Source organism: Notothenia coriiceps, unplaced genomic scaffold, assembly GCF_000735185.1.
Source record: "Notothenia coriiceps isolate Sejong01 unplaced genomic scaffold, NC01 NC01_scaffold00005051, whole genome shotgun sequence".
In the NCBI taxonomy this organism is placed as follows: domain Eukaryota; kingdom Metazoa; phylum Chordata; class Actinopteri; order Perciformes; family Nototheniidae; genus Notothenia; species Notothenia coriiceps.
In genome coordinates, this window is record NW_011337752.1 from 12,967 (window position 1) to 35,814 (window position 22,848).

At 39.8% G+C, this 22,848-nt stretch overlaps 1 protein-coding gene and 1 pseudogene across 1 annotated transcript; both read right to left on the bottom strand.

The window, feature by feature from the left end:
* Positions 1-3,171: 3,171 nt before the first annotated feature.
* On the bottom strand, positions 3,172-9,596 carry LOC104942773 (transgelin-3-like). The gene is made up of 5 exons (XM_010768063.1): positions 9,440-9,596; positions 5,459-5,645; positions 4,827-4,998; positions 4,202-4,304; positions 3,172-4,083 (listed from the first exon to the last, which is right to left on the bottom strand). Exons 2-5 carry the CDS (start codon positions 5,636-5,638, stop codon positions 3,930-3,932), a joined length of 609 nt encoding a protein of 202 aa, XP_010766365.1. The 5' UTR covers positions 5,639-5,645; positions 9,440-9,596; the 3' UTR covers positions 3,172-3,929.
* An 11,291-nt stretch (positions 9,597-20,887) lies between these two features.
* LOC104942774 (gap junction delta-2 protein pseudogene) lies at positions 20,888-22,389 on the bottom strand (annotated as a pseudogene).
* Positions 22,390-22,848: the final 459 nt, after the last annotated feature.

The following is a 22,848-nucleotide window of genomic DNA, read 5'->3' on the forward strand; positions in this document are numbered from 1 at the left end:
ACTTAAACTCTGCCTCACGGTCCCCTCGTCCCTTGGAAGAGGCGGAGAGGTGGGTGTTTGTCATCTGCTGGTGGACTACCGGAGAGAATTACAGCGAGGAAGGGATTGCAATGAATAACAGCAGCAGGAGCAAACCCTTGCCCCGGGGAGGGAGAAAAAGAGCCACAGCGGAGAATAAACAAAAGGGCAACCATGGCAACCATGCGCCGGAAGTCTTCTTCGCTGCCTTTGTGGCAGACTACAGCGCCACTTACAGGCCTGGCATATGTACTACAGCGTCTACAGCGCTTTCGAGCGGCAATGGCCGGCGGTGGCCCAACCCCACATTCCCCTGATAGGTGGAGAGTTGGCCATATAGGCGGAGCACCACTTCTGTGACGTAGAAAATAATTCAAATCTGGATCAGTCTGTATCAGATCCGTTGCAGCCCCGTTTTTAGAGATTTGGGTATGGAGGAAAATAGAGAGGGTTGTGTTTTCTGACACTTGGTGAGTTCCCTGGAACACCGGGGACACATATTCATGTATAAATATATATATATAGGTATTAAAAAATAAATAAATAAAACACATAATGTTTACCAAATGTACAGGAAAAAGATAAATGTTTTGTTTGCTATGTTGCAAAGGAACTAACCGTAACCCTAACCCACATTGCTTTGTATCAACCTCAATACACCACAGACTTTAAACTCTAAATCTTACCCCCCTCATCCAGCTTTGCTATTTAGTTGACCTACAGCCCTAATACTCTGTTGTACTTCCTTTGTGTTAATTCATTCAGCTGTCTACTGGAGCCCCTCTCCTTTGTCTTGTTTAAAGCCTAGTGTTAGGAGTATGTGTTACATCAGCTCCCCCATTCACATTTTCTCCGACAGTCTAAGGATCAGACGGGCATCTCTCCAGTCACAAGGCCATTTCTTTAACCTCATGTCTAATCGTCGCCCCTGTTATGCCCCTGTATGGCAGCAAAGTGCATTCCTCTGCTGTGAGGCCGGCGGTGTGTTAGTGTTTCCACACTTTTATTAAAACCCTGATGGAATGTGAAAAAATAGCTCCTGTGTCAAAAAGGCCGGGCGCCAGTTAAAAAACAAAAAAACTAGCTGTAGGAATGTTTAATTCATTGCGACTGTGAGATAAAGATACTACATGGAGGCAGTGAGTGATATGTTTGCTTGAGCTTGTCTGAAAAATATCTGAAGAATATTATGTTCTACATTTCTTCAGGTAAAAAGTGAATTATGAGTCCATCATATTAATTTATCAGTTTTACCTGAACATATTTGAGGTACAATTGAGGCAGTTTTACACAACCACAGTGCTTTACCTTGCTCAAAGTGTTAAATGATCTCATGGCTGGATAGCTCATGATTTATTACTCTTTAACAAATCTTTCACTTATCATGATTCACTTGTTTCATAAATGTGTTATTAACTTCACTACAGTGTAACCAACAATAGCTGATAAGATTGTATTGTGAGGGAGTGGATTATATGCTAAAGGTTGTTAGCTCAGTAAGTCAATAAAGGAGGACTAGGTATAGCATTGTTTCTGATTAAATGAATGGAAGATCCTGCTTCTCCTATGATTGCAAAGTTCCTCATGGCAATCAAACACTAATTAAAAAAACTAAAATATAACAAATAAAAGGTTGAAAATGTCAGTTTAAATAACCATTTTATCCACATGCAGTAGAATCACCAGACCTACGCAGTGTGTTTGCTGCAGACAGAGAAACAGTAGAGAGTGTAGAAGGGTCTTTTAGGGACAAAAAGCTGGCACGATATTTGATTGGACCTCTGAGATAAATGTGTGTTTAGCAGTGTGAGACTCAAAGTGCTCACTCATGCTAAGAACATTAGTTAGTGTTGAAAACGCTAGTGTGGAAATAAATATTAGTGTTGAAATAATAAACACGGTTTCACAATTATATTGATTTAATCTAGAGCTGAGCAGAGCCGCCGTCCCACAGACACTAATGTCCTGTAGCATCAACACTAAAATATTATATAGTGTTGAGAACAGCTTTAAGGGATCGTCATCCATTAAAGAATAACAACTATTCATGAACTGTTTGATAAGTGTGACTGTAGAGAAGCATTTTTTCTAATGCTTTTATAGTGAAAATAATAGATTAACTAAGTAAGACCTGTCTACTGTATTGTTTCTACTTTTTTCAAATTCATACTTGTTTCTCCTGATTTTACAATTGACCCCTTTGTGTCAAACTGTTACACACACAGCATCCTGTTAACAGACTAAGAATAAGAAGGAAGAGGAAAAGGAAATGTTTTGTTTGCCCTTCCTCTGCAATTATCACTCCTTTTTTGGAAACACTCTCTGACTTGATAGGTCCTTTGCTCTCCTGACGGCCACCTTGATCGTACGAAATCTCTTCTTTTAATTCTTCCTGTTTGTTTCATTGTAATCTGTTTCTCTCCACAAACCTGATTTAATTCTCTTTTTGTCGTCTCCTTCCTGCTTTTCCTCTCCATCTCCGGCCTCTCCAGAGTCAGTTCATGCTGAACAGCTTAAAAATCAAAGTATAAACAAAACCTTGGCAGGATATAGTGATAGCCCTCCTCTGAATCCCCTTTGTTTCTCTCAATCCATCCAACCAGGCAAGCCCGGCCAGGAAAAATCCAGGCTTCATGTTCTCTTTTCTCCTTCCTTTGGGACAGATTGTCTTTTTTAACAGGCATTATTACATCTGTGTATCTCTTTATAGAGTAAAGCTCAGGTTTAAAGCAAACAAGGCAGTGTTATGTTACCTGGAGACACTCACATTTGTGGTTGCTATGTACATTAGTGAGTACATTACTTTTACGGTTTACCTGATGCCTCACTAAGCACCGTGATTTTTGTGATCAATAGTAATACGTGGACAAATCCTGCTACTGCCTTTTCAACACAAAAGAGTCTTCTTAAAAGGAAAATCTAAGTTTATTTCAAAACCAAGCCTTTATATAAGATGTATTAAACTGTAAAAAGAAGGACTGACATCTTGATGAGTTGGAAATGAATTAACTAACTGCAGGTTGTGTTATGGAGCAGGTCAAACACACAAAACTGTATTTAACGGTAACACTTGACAAGACGGATTTGTTTGTTGTAACCTAATCATTTTAAATGGTGTGCTTAAAATAATTGTAAACCACAACACTACACTTGTTACCTTCCACGTTGCAATTTAATCCAGTCCAGTACACAACAAATGAGACAAACTTGCTTTTGATAACATTGTCACTATTCACTTAACCAGTGTATCATTTTCCCTTTGGCACATTTTTTGGTTTTAGCTATATATCAGTTTTGTTCAGACTTCTTAAAATCTCTCCTTAGTGACGCATTCATTTGTGGTATAATTGCAACCAAGCAAATATGGACATCGTGTAAAATAATGGATTGTTTTTTTTCATCCATTAAACATCGTCAGATTTCAGAGTGTCCTTGAATGCACCAACGGGCAGATTTTTTAAATTGCCTGCTGCAATAATGTAGGTGTTGAAATAAAAACTGAAAAAAACGACGTTGAATGTGAATGTGTCTCAAGCAAGTCACAGGTCTCTGCAAGGTGCTTTTTTATAGTGAACTGAAAATAACTGAAACCTTTGCGTATCCGGTGAAAACAGTAATCTAAAATCAAGTTTTTCAGAAAACTAAAGCACATTCCTTTTTTAGGTAGTGGGTTAAAACATGCAAAACAACTGGAATGACCCTTTAGGAAAATCCTTTACAATTCACTGTGTTAAATGCTCTGTCTAATTGTTCACTTGCAATGTTAAAGGTATCAATCTATGTATGTGTGCCAAACATGATAAATGTGCATTGGTCCCGGTTTTGGTCCAGTTATGTTTGAAAACAGTCAGGTTACATTTCTCCAGATGGCCAAGGTAAGAGTCAGGAGAAGGAGTTTCTTGGAGGAGGGTTTAGGGGTTGTTATTGATGATCTGCCTGGCTTGTCCGTAGCCTGTCATTCCAGCTTGAGATGCTCCCTTATTTGTGCCCATTTGCAGGCCGATAACACACTTGCCTTCGGTCAGCTGTTCCTCTGAGAAATCTCTCCTGTTCTCTTGGGCTTTCCTGCACACATACAGACATATCTCAGTCCACAATCTCACTCCTTAGCACCGGAATAAAACCTATTTTGTTTTACCAACAAAGAGAGAAGAGACACATTTCTTCTATTGAGGAATCTCACCTGTGGAACCAGCTGGGGTCTCCTTTGTAACACCCATCGTCCTTTGTGATGGCCAAACAGCCCAGAGCCATCAGGGTCCTCTGCACGGCAGCCAGGTCCTTGCCTGAAGACATGCAACAGTCCCACATGAACAGAGCACACACCAAATACAGGGAAGGGGGCAGTGGCCTGTGCTGTACACCACTGAATAAGCTCCATTCTCCTTGCTTATAGGTATATTATTTTATATATATATATATATATATATATATATATATATATACACAATAAGGTACATCTGCCACACCATTAAAGTGTGACACTACAGGCAATAAAACATTGTTTTTTAATGCAATGGTTCATTTTGAGTATTGGCTATTCTGAGCCTTTAGCATGTCTTCTTTCTGACAAATGGAAAGAAAAAAAAGACATTAAAGTTCATTTTGCTTCACTTTTCTATATGTGCCTTAACATTTCTGCAAAAATAACCTTAATATTATTCTCAATTTGTATTTTAAAACATAACATTTCAGGAAACTTGTCATACAAAACATGTCTTCTTCATATTGATGTGTACTATACAGAATGTTTACCCTAAACAGTTATACTATCTCTAATTACTCTGAAGTGCGGCGGGATGTCTTACCTTCAAAGAGGTCAACAGTCTGAAATATGTCCGTTTTGGTGATTCCATAGTCTTCTGCAGCTTTGAGAAACATGGATATTTGTTCCATCTGCTTGAACACCATGGTGGACTTCTTGATGGCCCTGATGGGCTTTTTGGCTCCGAACAGGGTATTAATGAATTCACACAGCAGCTAGATGAAGCAAAGGTGCATTATTAGACAATGGGTTCATCATGTGTAAATGCCCCACCACTTTTCCTACAAACGAGGAAGACACAAAGTGATTGTAGTTGTTTTTTTACTGTTGTCATTTTGTTTCTCTTTAAAGTCCATTTTTGTGTCATTGTTTTCAATTTGTTTCTTTTTGTAGTCATTTTGTGTCCCTTAGTAGTTGTAAGTTTGAATCTCTTTGTATTCATTTTGAATCTTTTTGTAGTAATTTTGTGTCCCTTAGTAGTTATAACTTTGAATCTCTTTGTAGTCATTTTGAATCTTTTTGTAGTCATTTTGAGATTCTTTGGAGTAATTTTGTGTCTTGTTGTCTTTTTGAGTCTTTTTGTAGACAATTGAGCCTCTTTGTAGATCTCTGTAAACACAGTACTGTACACAATGCAGATCTATGTTTACACCTATATGCAAACTGAACACTCACACATCCATCCTTCAGCCAGTTTTGGAATCCGGTCCTCCCTGGCTCAGGCCTTTCCACGCCCGAGCCACACTGGGCCATGATCCACTCCACCAACCTCTCCTCCAGCTCCTGGTCATACTTCTTATCAATCTTGTTCTGCACCTCCCGGGACAAACCAAATTGAGGACCTTTGTTGGACATGTTGACCCTGTTGGGAGGGAAGATTTGTGTTAGATACACAGGTAGCTGAGCAAACTGTACTCCTTGGCAGCAAATTCTGTCCTTTCAAAATGGATATTTAATATATGACAAACCATTCAGAGTGAAGTCCCTGCCCTATCCAGACCCACAGTCCTGGCCTGCGGTCAGAACAAATTGTTTCTGCCTAATGCGTGTGTTAATGTGTTTCTATTGTGAGTTAGACCTTGTTTTTTGGGAACGTATTGATTTAAAATGTTCAGAATATGTTTTTCTGTTTTTGTTTAACTTGTCCTCACATGTTCCAAGAGCAATTTTACTGTTCAAACCGTTGATCATTGATACCATTGTTATATTTGTGAGTTCAATATGAAGCTAAAGTCAAAGGCTGGTTAGCTTAGCCTGGCATTAAGACTGAAGAAAGGGGAAACAGCTAGCCTAGCTTTGTCTGAAGTTTGCTAACCAGAACCTCCAAGGGTCACTAAACACATTGTGTGTTCAATCACAGGAAAAGCCTAAGTGTACAGTTAACTCTAATGTACTGCTCCAAATCAAACAATAGCACATAAGCCCTCAGAAAACACTAGATTGTAATCATTCAATTCTTTTTTTTTTGTATGAGCTAAAGAGGTGCTAGTATGCAAATTAACCTTTGCATCCAAACCACCGTTTTGTACCTGTTTCCATTTCTTATGCCAAGCTAAGCTAACCTTCAGGTGGTAATGATCTTTTTATCTAACTCTCCACCTGAAAGTGAAGGCAATAGGGATATAATCCAAATAAGAGTAAAGGACAGAACAAGGACATACACAAGTGAGTGTGCCTTTTATAATACATTAAGGTATGTAATTCTAATGGAGTCCGTCATCTTCTTTATTTATCATGACGCTACAATTTGCACATTTAATAACTACCTCGTGAAGTAAACAACCACAGATTGAAGCTTTGAAATGGCATTATCCTCACCATGTCAGTGTCTCCATTTAACAAAGACATTTTGTACCATGGATGTTGAACAATGCTTAATGTCTTGAAGAATTACTACCCTGCTGTTAGTCATTATGGTTGGCCTATCTCACGTATTAATGCAGTCTGAGCTTCCTGTTGGCTTCAGCAGAACTGCCTCGCACCCTGCATCCTGTTTGCTCATTCGGCTGTCACTTCCTTCCTCCCTCCCTGACAAAGGTAGCTACAGAATGTGTGTATACTTGACTCTAAACAAAACAACACACTGCTGATCACTATGGGAACAATCTTTAAGCAGGAAAAAAAACCACGAAGCCTGTTAAAACATGAAAGTTCAAGACGTACGTGTTAACCACCATGCTGCAGCTATTTTGCAGATCTGATTATTAGAGTTATGCAAGTCACTCACATTTCCGAAGAACTAGGGAAGTGTATTCAAATCTTTAGGTGTTTTTAGCTGATAGGAAAATCATCTTGATTGCCTTTTCTTTCTGCCAAATATACAAACACATTTTTGGTACTGTATATGTTCTGCCCTTCGGGGAAACTGTACTAGTTTGTTGCATTTGATTCATGTTCATGTTAGATTGTTCAAAAATCTCAGATTTATTATACAGATAGATATGTTCATCTATTACATATCTTGCAAAACAGAGGCTTCTCAGTTTTAAACAATATGTGGTAATGGTATGACAAATCTTCCTTGTGTCTAACAGTCCCACACTGGAGCCTGTGCTGCCATAGATCACACTTGTGGCTCTGTTCATTGTCTAAGGTTGCAGTGGTTAAGTGGAGAAGCAGCTACTTCCTGTCCGCTGAGTGACTCCAAAACCAGTTTGCGACAACATGAGCAAAGTAAATATCTAAACACTCGATAACCTCTTTCTCAATTGCATGAGGACTGCCATCTGTTTTGTCCTGGCACGCCCAGAGAACATCTAGCAGCTGCAAACATCTAGATTTTTTTCTGGGAGTTTCATGAAGTCAAAGTATTTGTTCTTTTGGATTAGGTGTAACTTGCACTCTGATCTCTGGACTATACATGTCAACTGCCGATTGGATCATAACTCTGTAACTCTGCACTGATATCTACCATTTGTGGCACAGATTTTTACTTTCAAAGTGACTTTTAAGGTGTGAACTAGCATAATAGCACAGCCATTCAAAGGCGAGTGTGTAATAGGGTTTGAGTGCATGTTTTGGAAGATTGTGTGGACATGTAGACTTTAGAAATGAACTAGGAGTGGCAGAGTACTCAATGGGAACATCTTGTAATCATAGAGTAGCAGCTACAACACCCCACAAAAACCATTGCGTCATTAAACAGAGATGTGTGTTGTTATTAAACTTGCTCAAACATGCTCTGGCAAAGAGTAACTAAAGTAACACGTTTTCATTTCCTACCCACATTTCTTTAAATGAGTGTCTTTAGTTTCCACATCTAAATTAATGTGTCTTAATATGTTGTAATGAATTATCCTACAACATACACTTTTGATCTGCGTACTTCAATGCTTCAGCGCTCGACCTGTCATCACATGGCTTACAAAGTTTTACTGTTTGACTAATATAATATACGAATTACTGTATACAGTAAAGAGTTTATTATAATTGCCACACAGTTAAATTATGGAAGTCTATATATAAAGCTTACTATACACCAGTTGCATTAACAACTTAACTGAAGATGTTTGTCATTTTGACCACAGCCAAAAGTCAAACAGTCCGCCTACGCTGCAGTACAAACCACACTGATAGGTTTTCTTTTTTATCTTTTCTTTTTGGCGGCCTTTCTCGAAACAACAGTGAAATAAAAAACCGCTGCGTACTGATGTGGCTGACTTTCACAAATCCTCTGCTTTACCTTACTCAGTCCTTTATATCTCTTCCCTCATTACACTCATCTGCTCCTGTGGGTCATTAGAGGGTTAAGTGTTGTACTCAGATGCAACTCCAGTTATTATTTATATATTTGTCGTATCCCACCCCGCACAAATTCTCCACTTTGTATCATAGTAACTCGCAGTCATCCGTTCAAGATGTTTCACAACATTCTTGTTATTGCGACAGGCCTGCGTAAAACTGCATCATCGCAGTTATTTTCTGAGTCAACTCAACAGCATCAAAACTCATCATATTTGCTTTTTGAGTCATTTCGCAAAAGGCTAAAGGGTATTTGGTAAGTTTTGTGATGTGAACGCAATGGATTAACGATACTTGAGCAGCTGCTGCTGACTGTGAATTCATCTCTGTATCTATCAGTTTATCACTGAAGATAGTGAGAACAGTCACAGCCTTCAAGTTATGTCACATGCATAGAGCGCTCGCCTACACATAAAACTGTACCATGAACCATAAAGGAACAACATATGTGATGCACACATACGCAGTTTAACTGCCATATCCTGAACCAGCAGCCTGGTGCTCACAGCATACATTAAACTTGAAAATGACATATTATTAGAGCATACTGGTTACATGTTGAAAGCTCTCTTATTAGAGATTTAACTACAGCCTGAACCCATGAAGCTATGAGGCCTCACACTGTAAGTGCTGAAACTAAAGGTAGATAAGAAACAGGATTATATAACACAGGAATGTACAAACTAGTGGGCTGTTCAGAAATCATCTGTTCCACACAGAAACACACACAAAAAGAACAAAGATCAAACAAGAGTAAGAGGGAAGGAGACAGGGAGTGAGGGGAGGGTGTGTGATACATTACAGTCCTTTTTTTCTTGTTTCCTGCTTTGAGTTAGCCTAACAAAGAAGCGAGAAACCAGAAAGCTGAGATTGTTGAATGAGGCTGAGAAAAAACAACAAGAAGCGTTTACTTACGTTGTGTAGTAGCTTTCAGGTGAATAGGTGTGTTCTTTCTCGCGCTTCTTCTTCCTTATACACAGTACAGAGTGCACCACTCAGGACGGCCAACACAAATACAGCAAACACCCTCGTCTGTAATATATGACTTCACCACATTCAAAAGACAGAGAGAGAGAGAGAGAGAGAGAGAGAGAGAGAGAGAGAGAGAGAGAGAGAGAGAGAGAGAGATGCCTCACATCCTCTTATTTCACTCTAGGGCCCGCCCCTTTGCTCTTTCTCCCTGTTCCTCACTCAGATTGTAATTCCTTATTTAGGAGAAGGCCGGGAAGGAAAAAGTGGGCATGTGACCGGGGAGTTTGGTGTGGTCACTGAAAAGAATTCTCCAAATTTCTCCCTCCACCACTAAAGAATGAGACAGGATTAAGAGGGAGGGATGATAAAAAATCCTGGAGAATATTGCCCAGGAAGGGAGTTACAGTAATTAGAGAGCAGTGAGGCACGAGTAGGAGTTTATGTATTGCCTTAATTCAAACTGGTTTTGTTTGTTTGTCTGAAATAAACAGGCAGCTGTTGAATGCAAATCTCTTCCTCTCTGTTGAGTTTCATGCTGAGACACAAAGAGGAGGTAAACAGGTCATGACACGTCACAGCATTTCTTTACCTAATAGTTGGATATGTAAACACAGACATCTGGAAGTGACTCTTGTCCCTTTGTCATTAATTGTAGCACAGAGGTGAAAATCTAGGCGGTTTCCATGACAACAGGGAGAGACACTCCCTCAGAGGCATGTCAGGACCCGGCGGGGCTCCGAGATAAAACATCAGACGTGATAACAATGTGAGGAGCTGGCATGTGTGAAGTCATGTAGCTGAGACAGGCCATGTCAGCTTTGTTTAGTGTTATTCAACTGCAGGACTACAGGCTAATGTTTAACCACCACGACTTTAAAGAGTTAATCATTCTCACTACCTGAGTGGGGTTTCGTTGCAGAAAAACATTTCCTCTTTCCTGCGAACAAACTGTGATCACATGAGGGTTTAGGATCTTTTTTTTTTATCAAGTGAACTTAAAAAGAACTCAAAGTGATCATGAACATGTGATGGCATTTTGATTTTTAATTTATATTTTGTAGATACAGTTAATCAGAAGCAGCCTCTTATGAAGCCTTAAAATGCCTTAGTTAAAACACAAATCAAACAAAGAAAGAAGTCGTGCTGCCCTCTGTTATACAACACTGCAGTGTAACACACCTTCCTCTGACCCCTGCCAAGGAGGTTATGTTTTTGGTTCGTTTCGTTGGTTTGTCAGCAGGATTATAATAAAAAAACAAGGAGCAATTTGACATGAAACTGGGTGGAAGAGTGGAGCACGGGCCAAAGAAGAACCCATTACATTTTGGATCAGATGCACACAGTATTCTTCTCTTACGGACACAACCTTGGTTGAGGTCTGTGATCTTCGAATGCCCTTTTTCTAAATGTAACGGTTTCTCATAGCCGAAAAGCTAGATAACTGTCCTTCTAATAGACATTTGACATGTCATTATGACGCAATAAATGCATGCTTAAAAAAGGTAAATCATTTGACAATAATATTTCATTTTATCATACATTCATTGCTTTATTTTACATTAAGGAATTTTTGATCTTCAATTTTTCAGCATTTACCATTTTTATTAAAATAAGGACATTAGTGCTTTTATGTGGATTTCACTTAAGGGTCAGTTTTGATACAGTAAAGGGCTGCGATGAACAACTATTTTCATCATTGATTGTTTTAATATAATTGAAGGCTAATATAGCATACTAGTATAAAGCATAGCATAGCATACTAGGGCCCGTTCTCCAGAGTAAGCACTTTTAATTTGGATACATTTTTTGGCAATAATACTTTGGTAACTTTCATTTGGAATCTGACTTTTAACTGTAGTGGATTATTGTTACATTCAGGCATTACTACTAAATGATCTCAGTTCTTCTTCCCTGGCAGCCCATTATTGTGAATACAGTGAACCTGTTGACACTGGTGCTGTTACTAAGAGGACTGTTCATGTTCAACCTGTGATAGCTGTGTCTGTGAGAACATGGGGAAATGATCCAGCAAACTTGTAAAAAGGTGAAATACACGCAGATGAGAAATTCCACATGTGGTTGAGTTCTGGGCGAAGTGTAAACTTACACCCACCCTACCCCCTAATTTAAAGTAGGAGCAATTCCCTCCTCCTGGTTTTGTATTTATCCCACAGAGGTACCTGTTTCTGCACTTGATGGCGTCCTGCCATATACCTAAAATCACTCAAACCTTTTCATCCACAAAATGCTGCCTTTGCAGGAAATATGAATTACAGCTTGTTTTGCAGCTTTCCTTTCCAGATGCTTAGCAGCCCTCCTGAGTCTTTACAGGCTGGTCCTGCACTACAGCAACATCTGGTGGCTCAGGGGGGCAGAAAGCAGACATCCACACTTTGCCTCTTCCTCTGTGGTGTGCACTTAACTCCACTGCAGGGGTGTGCACAGCCAAATGTAGCATTATATTCCACGCTCAGCAAGCTATTCTTTAAATGTTATTTTGTTTATCAAAATAACTATTTCACGTTTAATCCTCTAGAATCAACCTTTTCCTTTGAACACAATAGTTGTATTTTCAGGTACGCACTGCTGGGTGTTGATACCCATGCTGAGAGTTGCTAATTGAGAAAGTGCTGCCTTGTGGACGCAACACTATAATGTCATCAGGGTGTGAAATCTGAAGCTGTTTCACGTAAATAGAAAATAAACACATGGAGGAGAGCAACTGAGCACTAAGGAGGATAGTCAGAGAAAAGTGAAGGTTTTTGTTGTTTGTTTTTAAGCCTGAATTATTAAAGTACAAGCCTATTTTGGGTATAAAACCCCCCAAAATGTGGATGCTCTATTTAGATGCTCCATCACATGGGTCATGTGGTTTTTGACTTTTAGATAGTTGTTAATACTCTAAGTGGTGTATGCTTTATGTGGTCAAAAATAAACATTACAATGTCTGGACAATACTCGGGCTGGTCCACTACTTTGAAACAGACTGTAATGTGAGATAGATTGACACAAAATTGTATGCAACCATTAATGCCCCTACGAAAACGTTTCATCTTTTGCCTTCATCAGATAACATTTTTAAAATGTTCCATACATGCAAAACTAATGACATTCCCATCAGCCTCAGATGGACTTTGTTTCAGTTCTAATAACAAAATTGAATGGTATACATAACATAACTTCTAAACCAGCATGTTAGCATTGTGAGGGTTTTAGCATTTAGCTTACAGAGCTGCTAGCATAGCTGCCGACACTTGTTTTTACTGGCTAAACAAAGGGATCACCATCATAAAATAAATATGTATTATATTTCTCTGCTGTGGAGATAAACACTTAACAGACATATTAAGAATATGTGATTTGTACGCAAAGGCAGTCTATTTTGTCCTTCATCCTAAAATGTCATGATGCCTATGTGAAAAACCAGAATATGCCCATGTTTAACCTTTTAGTTGAAGAATAAGATTATCAAGAGAGTAAAATCATTAACTCTTAAATGTTGGAGGCAAGTCCAGGATGCTTCTTATCCTTTTAACCTCTGTTAATGTATTGCCTTCATTCATTGTATTAGACATGGGACTGCAGGCCTTGATTATGTTTGCATATTTCTGTAAAAGCTCCTGTGGCCAAAAGCCAGCTTGAAGCTAAATGCTAAGGTGATTGTGTGCTGTTGGTCCTTGAAACTGGGTTTCCACAAACTGTGCAGCGTGTCAGCTGAAAGGAAATCATGCATTTAATATTTCATGTGCTTGTTTGAAAAGCAACCCTCAGAGAAATGTTAAAGAACGGATCTTGTGCACTGTCAATGTTGTATTAATAAACAGAAAAAGTTTTGAACCGGATGATGAGATATGTGGATGAATAGAAAAGCCTAGATTAAGACCACAGGTGGTCCAGCAGTGCCTGATCCTGGGCAGGGAACATCTGTTTGAATTCCTCATTTATTCCCAACCTTCTCTCCACTTTCAGTCTGTGAATCTGTGCCAGGTGCCCACTATACAATTATTTACAGTCTTTTGTTCTTCTTAGACAAGTGAATGCAGCAGTTTCAACCAAGACAATATTGTACAGTTTCAGAAGTTGGATGAATAACATCTGTATAGTATGACCTCAGATATAGAGAAGGAACACCTTTTTGCTTGAAAGAATATACTGAATATGACAGTAACACTGTAAAAAAAAAGTTAAAAGTACACTGTGATAGGCAGAATTTCACCACAACAACTACAGCAGGGATTTGTACTGCTGTAAAAGGACATAAGAACTCATGATTTCATGGTTAAGTTCCGAGTTAGATTTCATATTTGACCTTATAAACACACGTTCTTTTGCATGTTTTCTTACAAGAGCGCTGTAGTGTGCAGCTTGGTCCTCTTGGAGGCGATGTGTCTCAGTGTGATCGGCACCACTAAACACAATGTTCACACTGCTGACACTCAGCCTATAAACTGTGACCCCTAAATGTCCATATCAATCTTCTGCTTTTCACATCCCCCCTCTAATAATGCTTTCACACAGGAACCAGCTGTGCAGAAAAAAACATCTACAGTGCAAATCACATGTTCAAGGTGGAGCGGGTGTCAATCAAAACAGTAATCATGTAAGTACTTGTTTACATTCAAGCCCAAATCTGATGACTGTTCCCTCTTCCCTTTAGAAATGAGACTGTGTGCCAAGGCTTTTTGTAAAAACATTCAAAGCAGTGTCCCACCTGCAGTGAGAACATCTGCATTCTCTGTGACTTCAGTGCACAACGAACGCTGCTCTTTGCCAACAACATGCTATCTAAGGCAATTACAAAAAATAAGATTAGACTTCCTCTTAATTGATGTGACCTCTGTTTATTGATCCAGGAGGCAGAGGTGTATGTGTGGGGGATGGGTGCAGAGGCGGCAAATTGTGAGTTTAAGATTTGTGGGTAACCCTGTTTTTTCGGATGTTGGTTTGGACAGATCATGCTGTACAGGAGGAGATCATATTGTACAGACTGATGCACAGTTTGTGCTTTTCTGTCACATCCAGCTCCTTCCTTCCTTAAATTCAAGCATTGCAACGACTAAAATGAAATATCCTTCCTCTTTGTGTGGCTTGAGGTTTCTTAAAACATCTCTGGGATGCTGTGTAAGTCTTGCTCTGTGTGTCTTGGAGAACAGATGCAGAAGGAGTTTTACTGTATGTTGAGATTTGTTTATGATATAGATGCAGACATCTCCTCAGCTCAGGAAGAGGATTTATTTGAAACACATTACCATACCGCTGTACGGTATCACTCAAAATATGCTTTTAAACCATGGTATTAGTAGTTTGACAGTAATAATCCAAAATGAAGTTTCATGTGATGTAGGTTTATGTTCTCCCAGTGCGGGATTACATACTTTTAAGAGGGTCTTTAAAGATATGTTTGGAGCTGTCACACTGAATTTGAGCAAGTAGGTACATGGATTTTAACATATAATCTTCAGCTGAAGAAGGGTCATTTGCCTTCAAGATGCACAGGTTGCATGTAGAAAATTCCAGTTTACCAACCTTCTTACACTGGCAATCTTTTTCCTTGGTATCCTGGATTATTGATGACCACTTGCAGGGGCAATATCCAAAAGATTATGTTTATTTTCACACCACTTTTCTTTCCGCTAAAAACTCCCAGTCATCACAAATATACCAAATTAGAAACATCAATCTGAATAAAGCACAATACAGTGATCATTTTGACAACCATGTAACGAAATGACCAGAAGACAGAAGACGGATTTGTGCAGAGTGTAAAAGTGACTTCATGGAGGGATTTTTGGAGGGGAAATTTAAAGATGAAACTCGAATCTTTCTCAAAAACAGCAAGCCCCAGAGATGGATTAACCCAGTAAGATGTCAAAATAGTCTCGACTGGATCTGGAAGTCACACTTTTAAATAATAACATCAGACAGAACTTGCACATTATCCGCTCCACACATATCGTGCTTTCAGGATTTCTAAGGAGATGAGAGAGGTGTCAAGCAGACATCAGACAAGTTATACAAGGAGTTAATGATAGCTGCTGAGCATTCGGGAGAAGATCTCTCAGCTTTTTGTCAGCGTTCCGTTTGAGAGAGGAGACAAAATCCTTTGTGGTGGGAGAAAAAGGGGAAGGAATTGGGGTCAAAGACGGTTTAGGAGTGCAGAGAGTGAATAAGAGATTTCCTGAAGTGCTTCAGCTTCAGCTTTGACACATATAAACAAGGAGGAAAAAGGGAGTGAGATCCAGGTGGAAAAGACAAAGCCGGCCTGCATGAAAGAGGACAGAGAAGGTCAGAAGAAGGCAGGAGGGCAGAATAAAACGTGGAGGTGGAGGAAGCTGTGGAAAGAGAGACGAATGAGTCAGGTGGAGGAGAGGAGCAGATGGAGACAGAGAGAGAGGCCACATCATGCAAAGAGAGCGAGGCCCTGCAGAGAGCCGAATGGAGACTGACACAAATTGATGGGCCAAGACATTAAGGGGGTAGAAGTGGAGCAGGCTCTGGAGAGGAATAAGCCAACTCCAATTTCATCTTTATGAATGAGTGAAGAGGCATAGAGGGAAATTTGGAGGGAACAAGGGAGATGAATAATGAAATGATTCCTCGCTTATTGCCGTCTTATCACAGGGGTAGTAATGGATCAGCTGAGGAGGTCACACAGCAGATGAAAAGGAAAAAGGAGGAAAAGTCAAATGTCTGGGAAGCGATCGGAAATCTATTTGATTATCCTTACATGGGAAAAAAGTATATATTTACTTTCGTGAATGCACTTATTAACGGTATGGTCAAGGTCAGCAAAAGACAGTGGGATAAAAGGAAAACATCGCATTAAATTAAAAGGCTTAAACATGGAGGAAATTCATTTGTTAAGGACGACAAAACAATGTCTTGTAATAGACTACGGCATGAATGCAAGAGAGACTTTTCTATATCTGCAATCCAAAATAAGCGATTTCAAGAAGCTTTATGTGCAGACTTCCTAAGTGCACCTTGGGAAAACGAACATGATAATAAAAAAATGATCAAACTGATAGAGTGAAACAAAAAGACATTTCAGAGCTGCTTGATCTGATCAAGATACAAAAACTAAAGTGAACAAAGGTGAAACTGATGGAGTGTAGTTGTTCATGAATGCATTTCCGCTTTTGTTTGATTTTGTAAATTAAAAAAACTGATTCATATGGGTACTGTTTTTACTAATGTTGAAAAACGATTTGTTTAGCAATGAAGTAGGTCAGTGTTACATCAATATCCCTAAGCAAAGAAATACAGAAATGTACTGCCAAACATACAGGGGTTTAACATGTTGCTGTTTCATTTCAGCCACTTTAGTGGAAAAAGAAAAGACCTTTGGGTTTAGGCACTCTAATTTAAAGCAAAAAGGATGGTTGATTGATTATCTCATAGCTCATAACTGGGTTAAATAGGTTTTCTTATCCACTACAGCAGAAATGATTTTGGTCTGAGTCCAGCGCACGGCTCATTGGATGGGATGCACCTGCTTGCCCATCCATATTCTATTGTTGTTGTATTGTTTATGTGCTTGTGGACAGTTTTGTCACCGCAATAGCAATTCAACCGTGCCACTTGCAGTCATGAAACGTTACAGGTATTTAGTTTAGATCCTATCTAAGGTTTAGTTTGAAGATGGGTCTGATGTGAGCAATAGAGTAGGAAGTGGGGGAGAGGCCCACTCACTTTACACCCCTGGCACCACTTGTGATCCAATCCAAAGATGGTCTCTAGTTTCTCTTCACGTTTTGTTCTTTTTCTTATTCGCATGCGACCCGCTGCTAATTTTAAACTTTGTATTCCGCCCTCTACCTTCACTATAATTACACGGTGCGGGTTGAAAGCTTATTTGCAAGCTTTAATGCATGAGTAAGCAGATGAACTCTTAAGTTGTAGTTATGAATCTGTGCTAAATGTACCGAGCCCACACTTGTGGGGGTATGTGGGTGTTGAGTGACAGCTCTGTTAATAACCGTGATCTGAGCATATAGATACACATGCATATCTCCTCCAGACCACAAGTACAATACACTGTCTTCTTGTATTGTCATTATGCTGAAGGCTGAGGGAGGCGGCAGCTATTAAAGTTTGTTATTTAAACTACGCTGTACTGAGCACCAGATGGAAGAGCATGAGGTGTTTACATTTAATGTACATAGGTTATTAAAAATGCATTTCTAAATGTGTGAAATGCAAACAGTTTACCCTGCATTAAATTAATTTAACTGTGACTTCATCAAGATGATCCATTTTACAATATTTATTAAAAAAAATACTTTCAACACAATAATCTGAATGTTGAAAACTTGAACTAGCTAAAGCTTTTACATTTTAAATGGTAAATGTTTTTAAATGTTAGTTTTTATTTTATTTCTGCTCTGTTCATCCATACTTTACAACTAATTCAAGATTCAAGGGTTTTATTGTCACATGCACAGTAGCTACAGTGTAGTTATGGCAATGAAAATCTTAAATCCTTAGCACCTCCAACAATGCAACTAAAAGAAAATAGCAAAATGAAACAGTAGGATAGATTAGAATAAAAATACTGCAGGTTATGTTGTAAGACCAGTCTACTAGTAGTGCAGATGAGCCTTCCTTAAAACAAAAGAACAGTTTAGCAGGTAATAACTGTACTTACCTATATTTTAGCTTAATGTGCTGCAGCAGCAGAAAGAGCACAGTGGGCTATAAGTCTAACTTTCACCATGAGTGAGTCTCTAATTGCTCTGTGGGTCGAGGAGCTGCTGTGGAGCGACGGGCCGAGAGATGGTGCAGAGCTGCTGTTTCTGCTCTTCATACTGTAGTCTCTGTGGTGCTTAATGTCATTACTGTCCTCCTGTCACCACAGCAACCGGCCTGACTTCATCCTCAGAAAATGCTTTTGTTCAGGCATTTATTGACTTGTGTGACCATTGTGTGTGAATGGTTGTTGTGTGCTTGTTGTTGTGAATGTATATCGGATCCAGCAGAGAGTCGATCACGGCTACCCACATGTCAATAAGAACACAGCGTGGCCTTTAAGTGAATGAACAACGACGAAATTCATTACTCTCCATCCTATCAGACAATCAGCTTTATTAACATGCCTCTCCATCACTTCGGTCCCTCTTCTATATCCCACCACACGCTCTCAGTGATCCCCAGGACACGGCCCAAGGTTTAATAACACTAAAAGGGTCACCGCCCCCACACATCTCCCCCCCTTATATTACGGAACTATGTTAAATATCTATATTTTATAAACTGAATCTGAGAGTCGACTAATGCCGCTCTCAGAGATGTATCATTTCTCAGCGTTGAATAATAAATGTTTAAACGGGTTTTCAATCTGTGCAGCTGCACTCTGTGTTGAATATACCTATGTATGATATACGGCATTGAAAAGCCTCTGTATATTTTATATTGCAGTAACACCACACTGCCATTTACACCAAACGTAAAGAAGTAGCTTTGATCGGGTACTTATAACCCATCTGTGCCACCACTGAAATATAAAATGTCCTTTGCTTAAAGTGTTATCTGGGGCCAAGCACAAATATGAATACTAACCCTTATGCCTGGGACTACTGATTTTCATCTCATTATATTATTTTTAAAAATGTCCAAAAAGTAAAAATAGTACATTGGTCTATCTGAGAAACTACAAGAAGCACAATCAAGTATTTCTTATAGATGAACTTTTAACAGGATAATTATTAAAGATATTTACATTTTTTTTTTAAATCATATAGGTTTAATAGACACAATGAAAGTGTCTTTTGTAGTTTATTAGTCCTGCCTTTGACTGTTGTTTAACTCTGATTTTACAGGTGATCTAAATGTGCTGTTATTACATTATGGATAGGCTTCAAGCCCAAAGTATGACTATACCAGATTGAAATACTCTCGACTAATAATAACAAATCTTTGGGGATTTTTCCTCACACCAAATAGTGCTTTAAGACCCAAAAAGGAGCTCAGTTTTTCCATTTCTGCCACCTAATTATCCCACTCTGCCTCAACTTGGTGTGTAATGCTGAATTTTAGTCCACTTTACTTGAAAGAAAATATGAAATGTAGGAGGAATTCTTACTACCCGATTGCCTGTTCATTAGAACAGCAATAAAAGGCTAATTATAAAACATTCCATTTGTATTAAAGATAACATTATATAAAATCATACACTCACAGGGAATTGTTTTCCTATTAACACATTCCTTCACTTTTGATACTTCAACAACATTTAGCTGATTACACTTTTGAAAGACTTTTGCTTGTATTTTCTCACTGTGTTCATAGTTTAGCGACAGCAGTGGTCAGATTTCGGTATGTGTAACTGCCTGTATAGTTATTTAACATTCAAAACATCCTGATGAAAGCTTAATGGCAGCATTACACGTTAATTCCCGCTTGTTCGTTAAACACAGCACAGCCAAAATCTCTGTTTGCATAATAATTTATTCACATCATTTTTTTCACATACTATATATTATTATTGCTGCAGTTCTGGAGCCTTTCAGGTATTCACCTTCAATATTCCCACAACGGGATTCTATGTTCATATCTCTTTATATTTTTCATCTTCATGCATGCTGAGTATAACATTTCACAGGAGCAGGATGCAAATAAATAAAACAGTCTCTTTTTAAGTTACATGTCATAATCTATCCATTCTATTAATGCTTCGGTAACATGCCTTTTTCAAAGTCCATAAGGGAAGGAAGGGAGGGGGACTTTTTCGGAAAGTATAGTCTCCATTAGAGGGTGAGGGCTTAACAAAGGGCACATTAATAATACATATTGTTAAAGCTGGCAATCTATGATTAATCTTCATTACCACCCGAACCCCTGCTCCCCCATCCGTGTGAAGCCCATCTACAGCGCATAGGGAAAAGGCTAAGTGTAACTATTACATTTCATCTATGTACAGTAACTTTGAAATATGGCACCAAATCTGCTTGTGAAAAAAAGCTTGAGGTTACACGTTAAAATATTTGTGACTACAATACTTTTTCCTTTTTAGCTGAAAAACTCTTTATGTAACTCTATTCAGCCCCTTAGACAGCGATCACACTTCAGGAACAAAGTGGAAACAATGGCACGCTTTTTCTTGACTGTTTTCAGTGGTATTCTTAGAGTAAACAGCATGCCTTGCGGGCATTGGGAGCATTGCGGTGCGTGACACAGTGTTGGAAAGTAAATCTAACTCATCTTCAAAGCACCATGTGTCTCACTTTGAACAACAGCTCCCGGGGCAATGTCAGTCTGCTGTCTGATTGGCACCCAGTGATACAAAGAATATGAGTAAGAGTGACAATATGTAAGAAAAAGCCTGGTACACTGAAAACAACTATTGTGTTCCAGTTTCTGCTAGTGCTGTTGGTTTTTGTGTACATTTCTTAGAACATGTTTAAAAAGGTGCTTTTTTGTCCGCTGAGTGACTTTACTCGAAAATCATGGACAATGCGAAATAACAATATATTTCTCTCAGTAGCTCAGATTAGCTTAGCATTCATTTTTCTGACTTAAGTCAGACATTGGCTTTTTTCCCCCCCACACACATGCGTATGCATGCACACGCGTAAGCCTTTGCATATGCACACATCATTGGAAAATGAGGGGATTATTTCTGACCTACAGCAAAGGCAAATAATGAAGAACTTCAGATAACTCAACCTCAGGCTATCTTTACAGTATTTTATTATAATTAGTAATTGCTCAGTTCTAGCTGTTGGGTTCTTTGAAGGCTCCTAGTTTCACCTAGGCAGAGCAGAACTCTACATCATGTAAGCTTTAGGTGTAAGCTTTGATACAGCGAGACAGTCACCTTTTTAGGAAGGGGATTCTCCCCTCCTGAAGTGTCAAAGACTCTACTTTGTGAATTGATGCTTCATCATGACTGCACTGAGTCTGTGTGTGCTCCTGAATAATAATGAAGAGGTGAGTTTTGTGCCCTAATGATCGGGGGTCCTGGGCCAGGGAAAAGCTCTTCTCCAAAATGTAAGAGGTCCTTGAGCCCCCAGGCAGAAAGGCCTCTGTCAGACGTAGGCTGACTCACTAGATTGGGTCCTGCCCAGGTTTGGGGTCTGGGACAGGTGTGAAACATCCTTCTTCCGCACTTCACAGATGGACTTCCTTCGGGCCTGAACCCCTCGCATGGCCGTCTTTATCTTCCTCCAGCCAAGGTGGTTGAGCTCAGCCAGGTTGAGCAGCACACATACGCCACTCACCGCGAACATAAAGATCAGAAACACAGTCTTTTCTGTGGGACGGGACACGTAACACTCCACCTCTTTCACGCACGGGTAGCGGTCACACTCAAACATCCCCGGCACGTTGAAGCCATACAGGAAGTACTGGCCGGCCAAGAAGCCGATCTCCAGCAAGTTGCGGAACACCACCTGGATGACGTAGAAACGGGAGATGCCCTCCTGCCGTCGCACTTTGGAACTCTTGTGTGTTTGGGGGAGTCCTCGGGGTCCGTTGGGAATCTCTTTGACCTCCAGGCAGTCGTGATCCTCCTTGCCGCTGTCAGGGTGCATCAGGATGCCGTTGATGTTGCGTGAGTGAAGTTTGCGGGAGTGATGGTCATGGCGTCCGTGGTGACCGCTGTGACCGTGATGATCCATGTAGGGATGGAGGAGAGCGTAGCTTCGGTCACGTGCTTTGGCTGACTGGTGGACAGAATACGTGATGAAGCACAAGCTCGGCGTGCACACCAGGATGATCTGGAAGACCCAGTACCGGATGTGCGAGATGGGGAAGGCCTTGTCGTAACAGGCCTGGTTGCAGCCGGGCTGCATGGTGTTGCAGATGAACATGATTTGCTCATCCTCGTACACCTTCTCCCCCACAATGCCAACGATCAGGATACGGAAAATCACCACCACAGTCAGCAGGATCCTGCAGAGAGACAGAAGGAGAAGGAAAGGGCAGAAAGGGGGAGGGGGTGAAAGGGAGAAAGGCAATGTCAGTTAGTAATGACCAAATGAACAGAGATTCAGGAGATTTCTGGGTATAATTTTGACAATTGTTTGCAAGTCTTGGTTCAACTTATTGGATAATGCTTTGTTTATGATCACGTTGTACCTTAAATCAACCGTTTTGGGGCTGGTGTTGTACCTTACTTTGTTCCTGGGTGTGTGTGCATGTTCATGCATAAGTGTTTGAGTGTGTGTGTGTGTTTGCCCGAGTTATCACTCAGCTGCTGTGACAAACAACACCACAGGATGGTAGAGATGCGCTCTAGATGGCATGCACACATGAGCTCGCTAATCAAAAGAAAACAAAACAGGAGGGGTTGTCAGAAGAAAAAGGGGATTTCATACTAACTCTTCACGGCTGAGTTAAAATGGTACAGCATC

What these genes read in the sequence shown, in the direction of transcription:
- LOC104942773 (XM_010768063.1), bottom strand. Translation starts at nt 5,638, where the DNA reads ATGTCCAACAAAGGTCCTCAATTTGGTTTGTCCCGGGAGGTGCAGAAC. An exon ending in GACTGTTGACCTCTTTGAAG is followed by an intron (nt 4,305 to 4,826) that starts GTAAGACATCCC and finishes GCATGTCTTCAG; the next exon opens with GCAAGGACCTGGCTGCCGTG. An exon ending in GACCCCAGCTGGTTCCACAG is followed by an intron (nt 4,084 to 4,201) that starts GTGAGATTCCTC and finishes GTATGTGTGCAG; the next exon opens with GAAAGCCCAAGAGAACAGGA.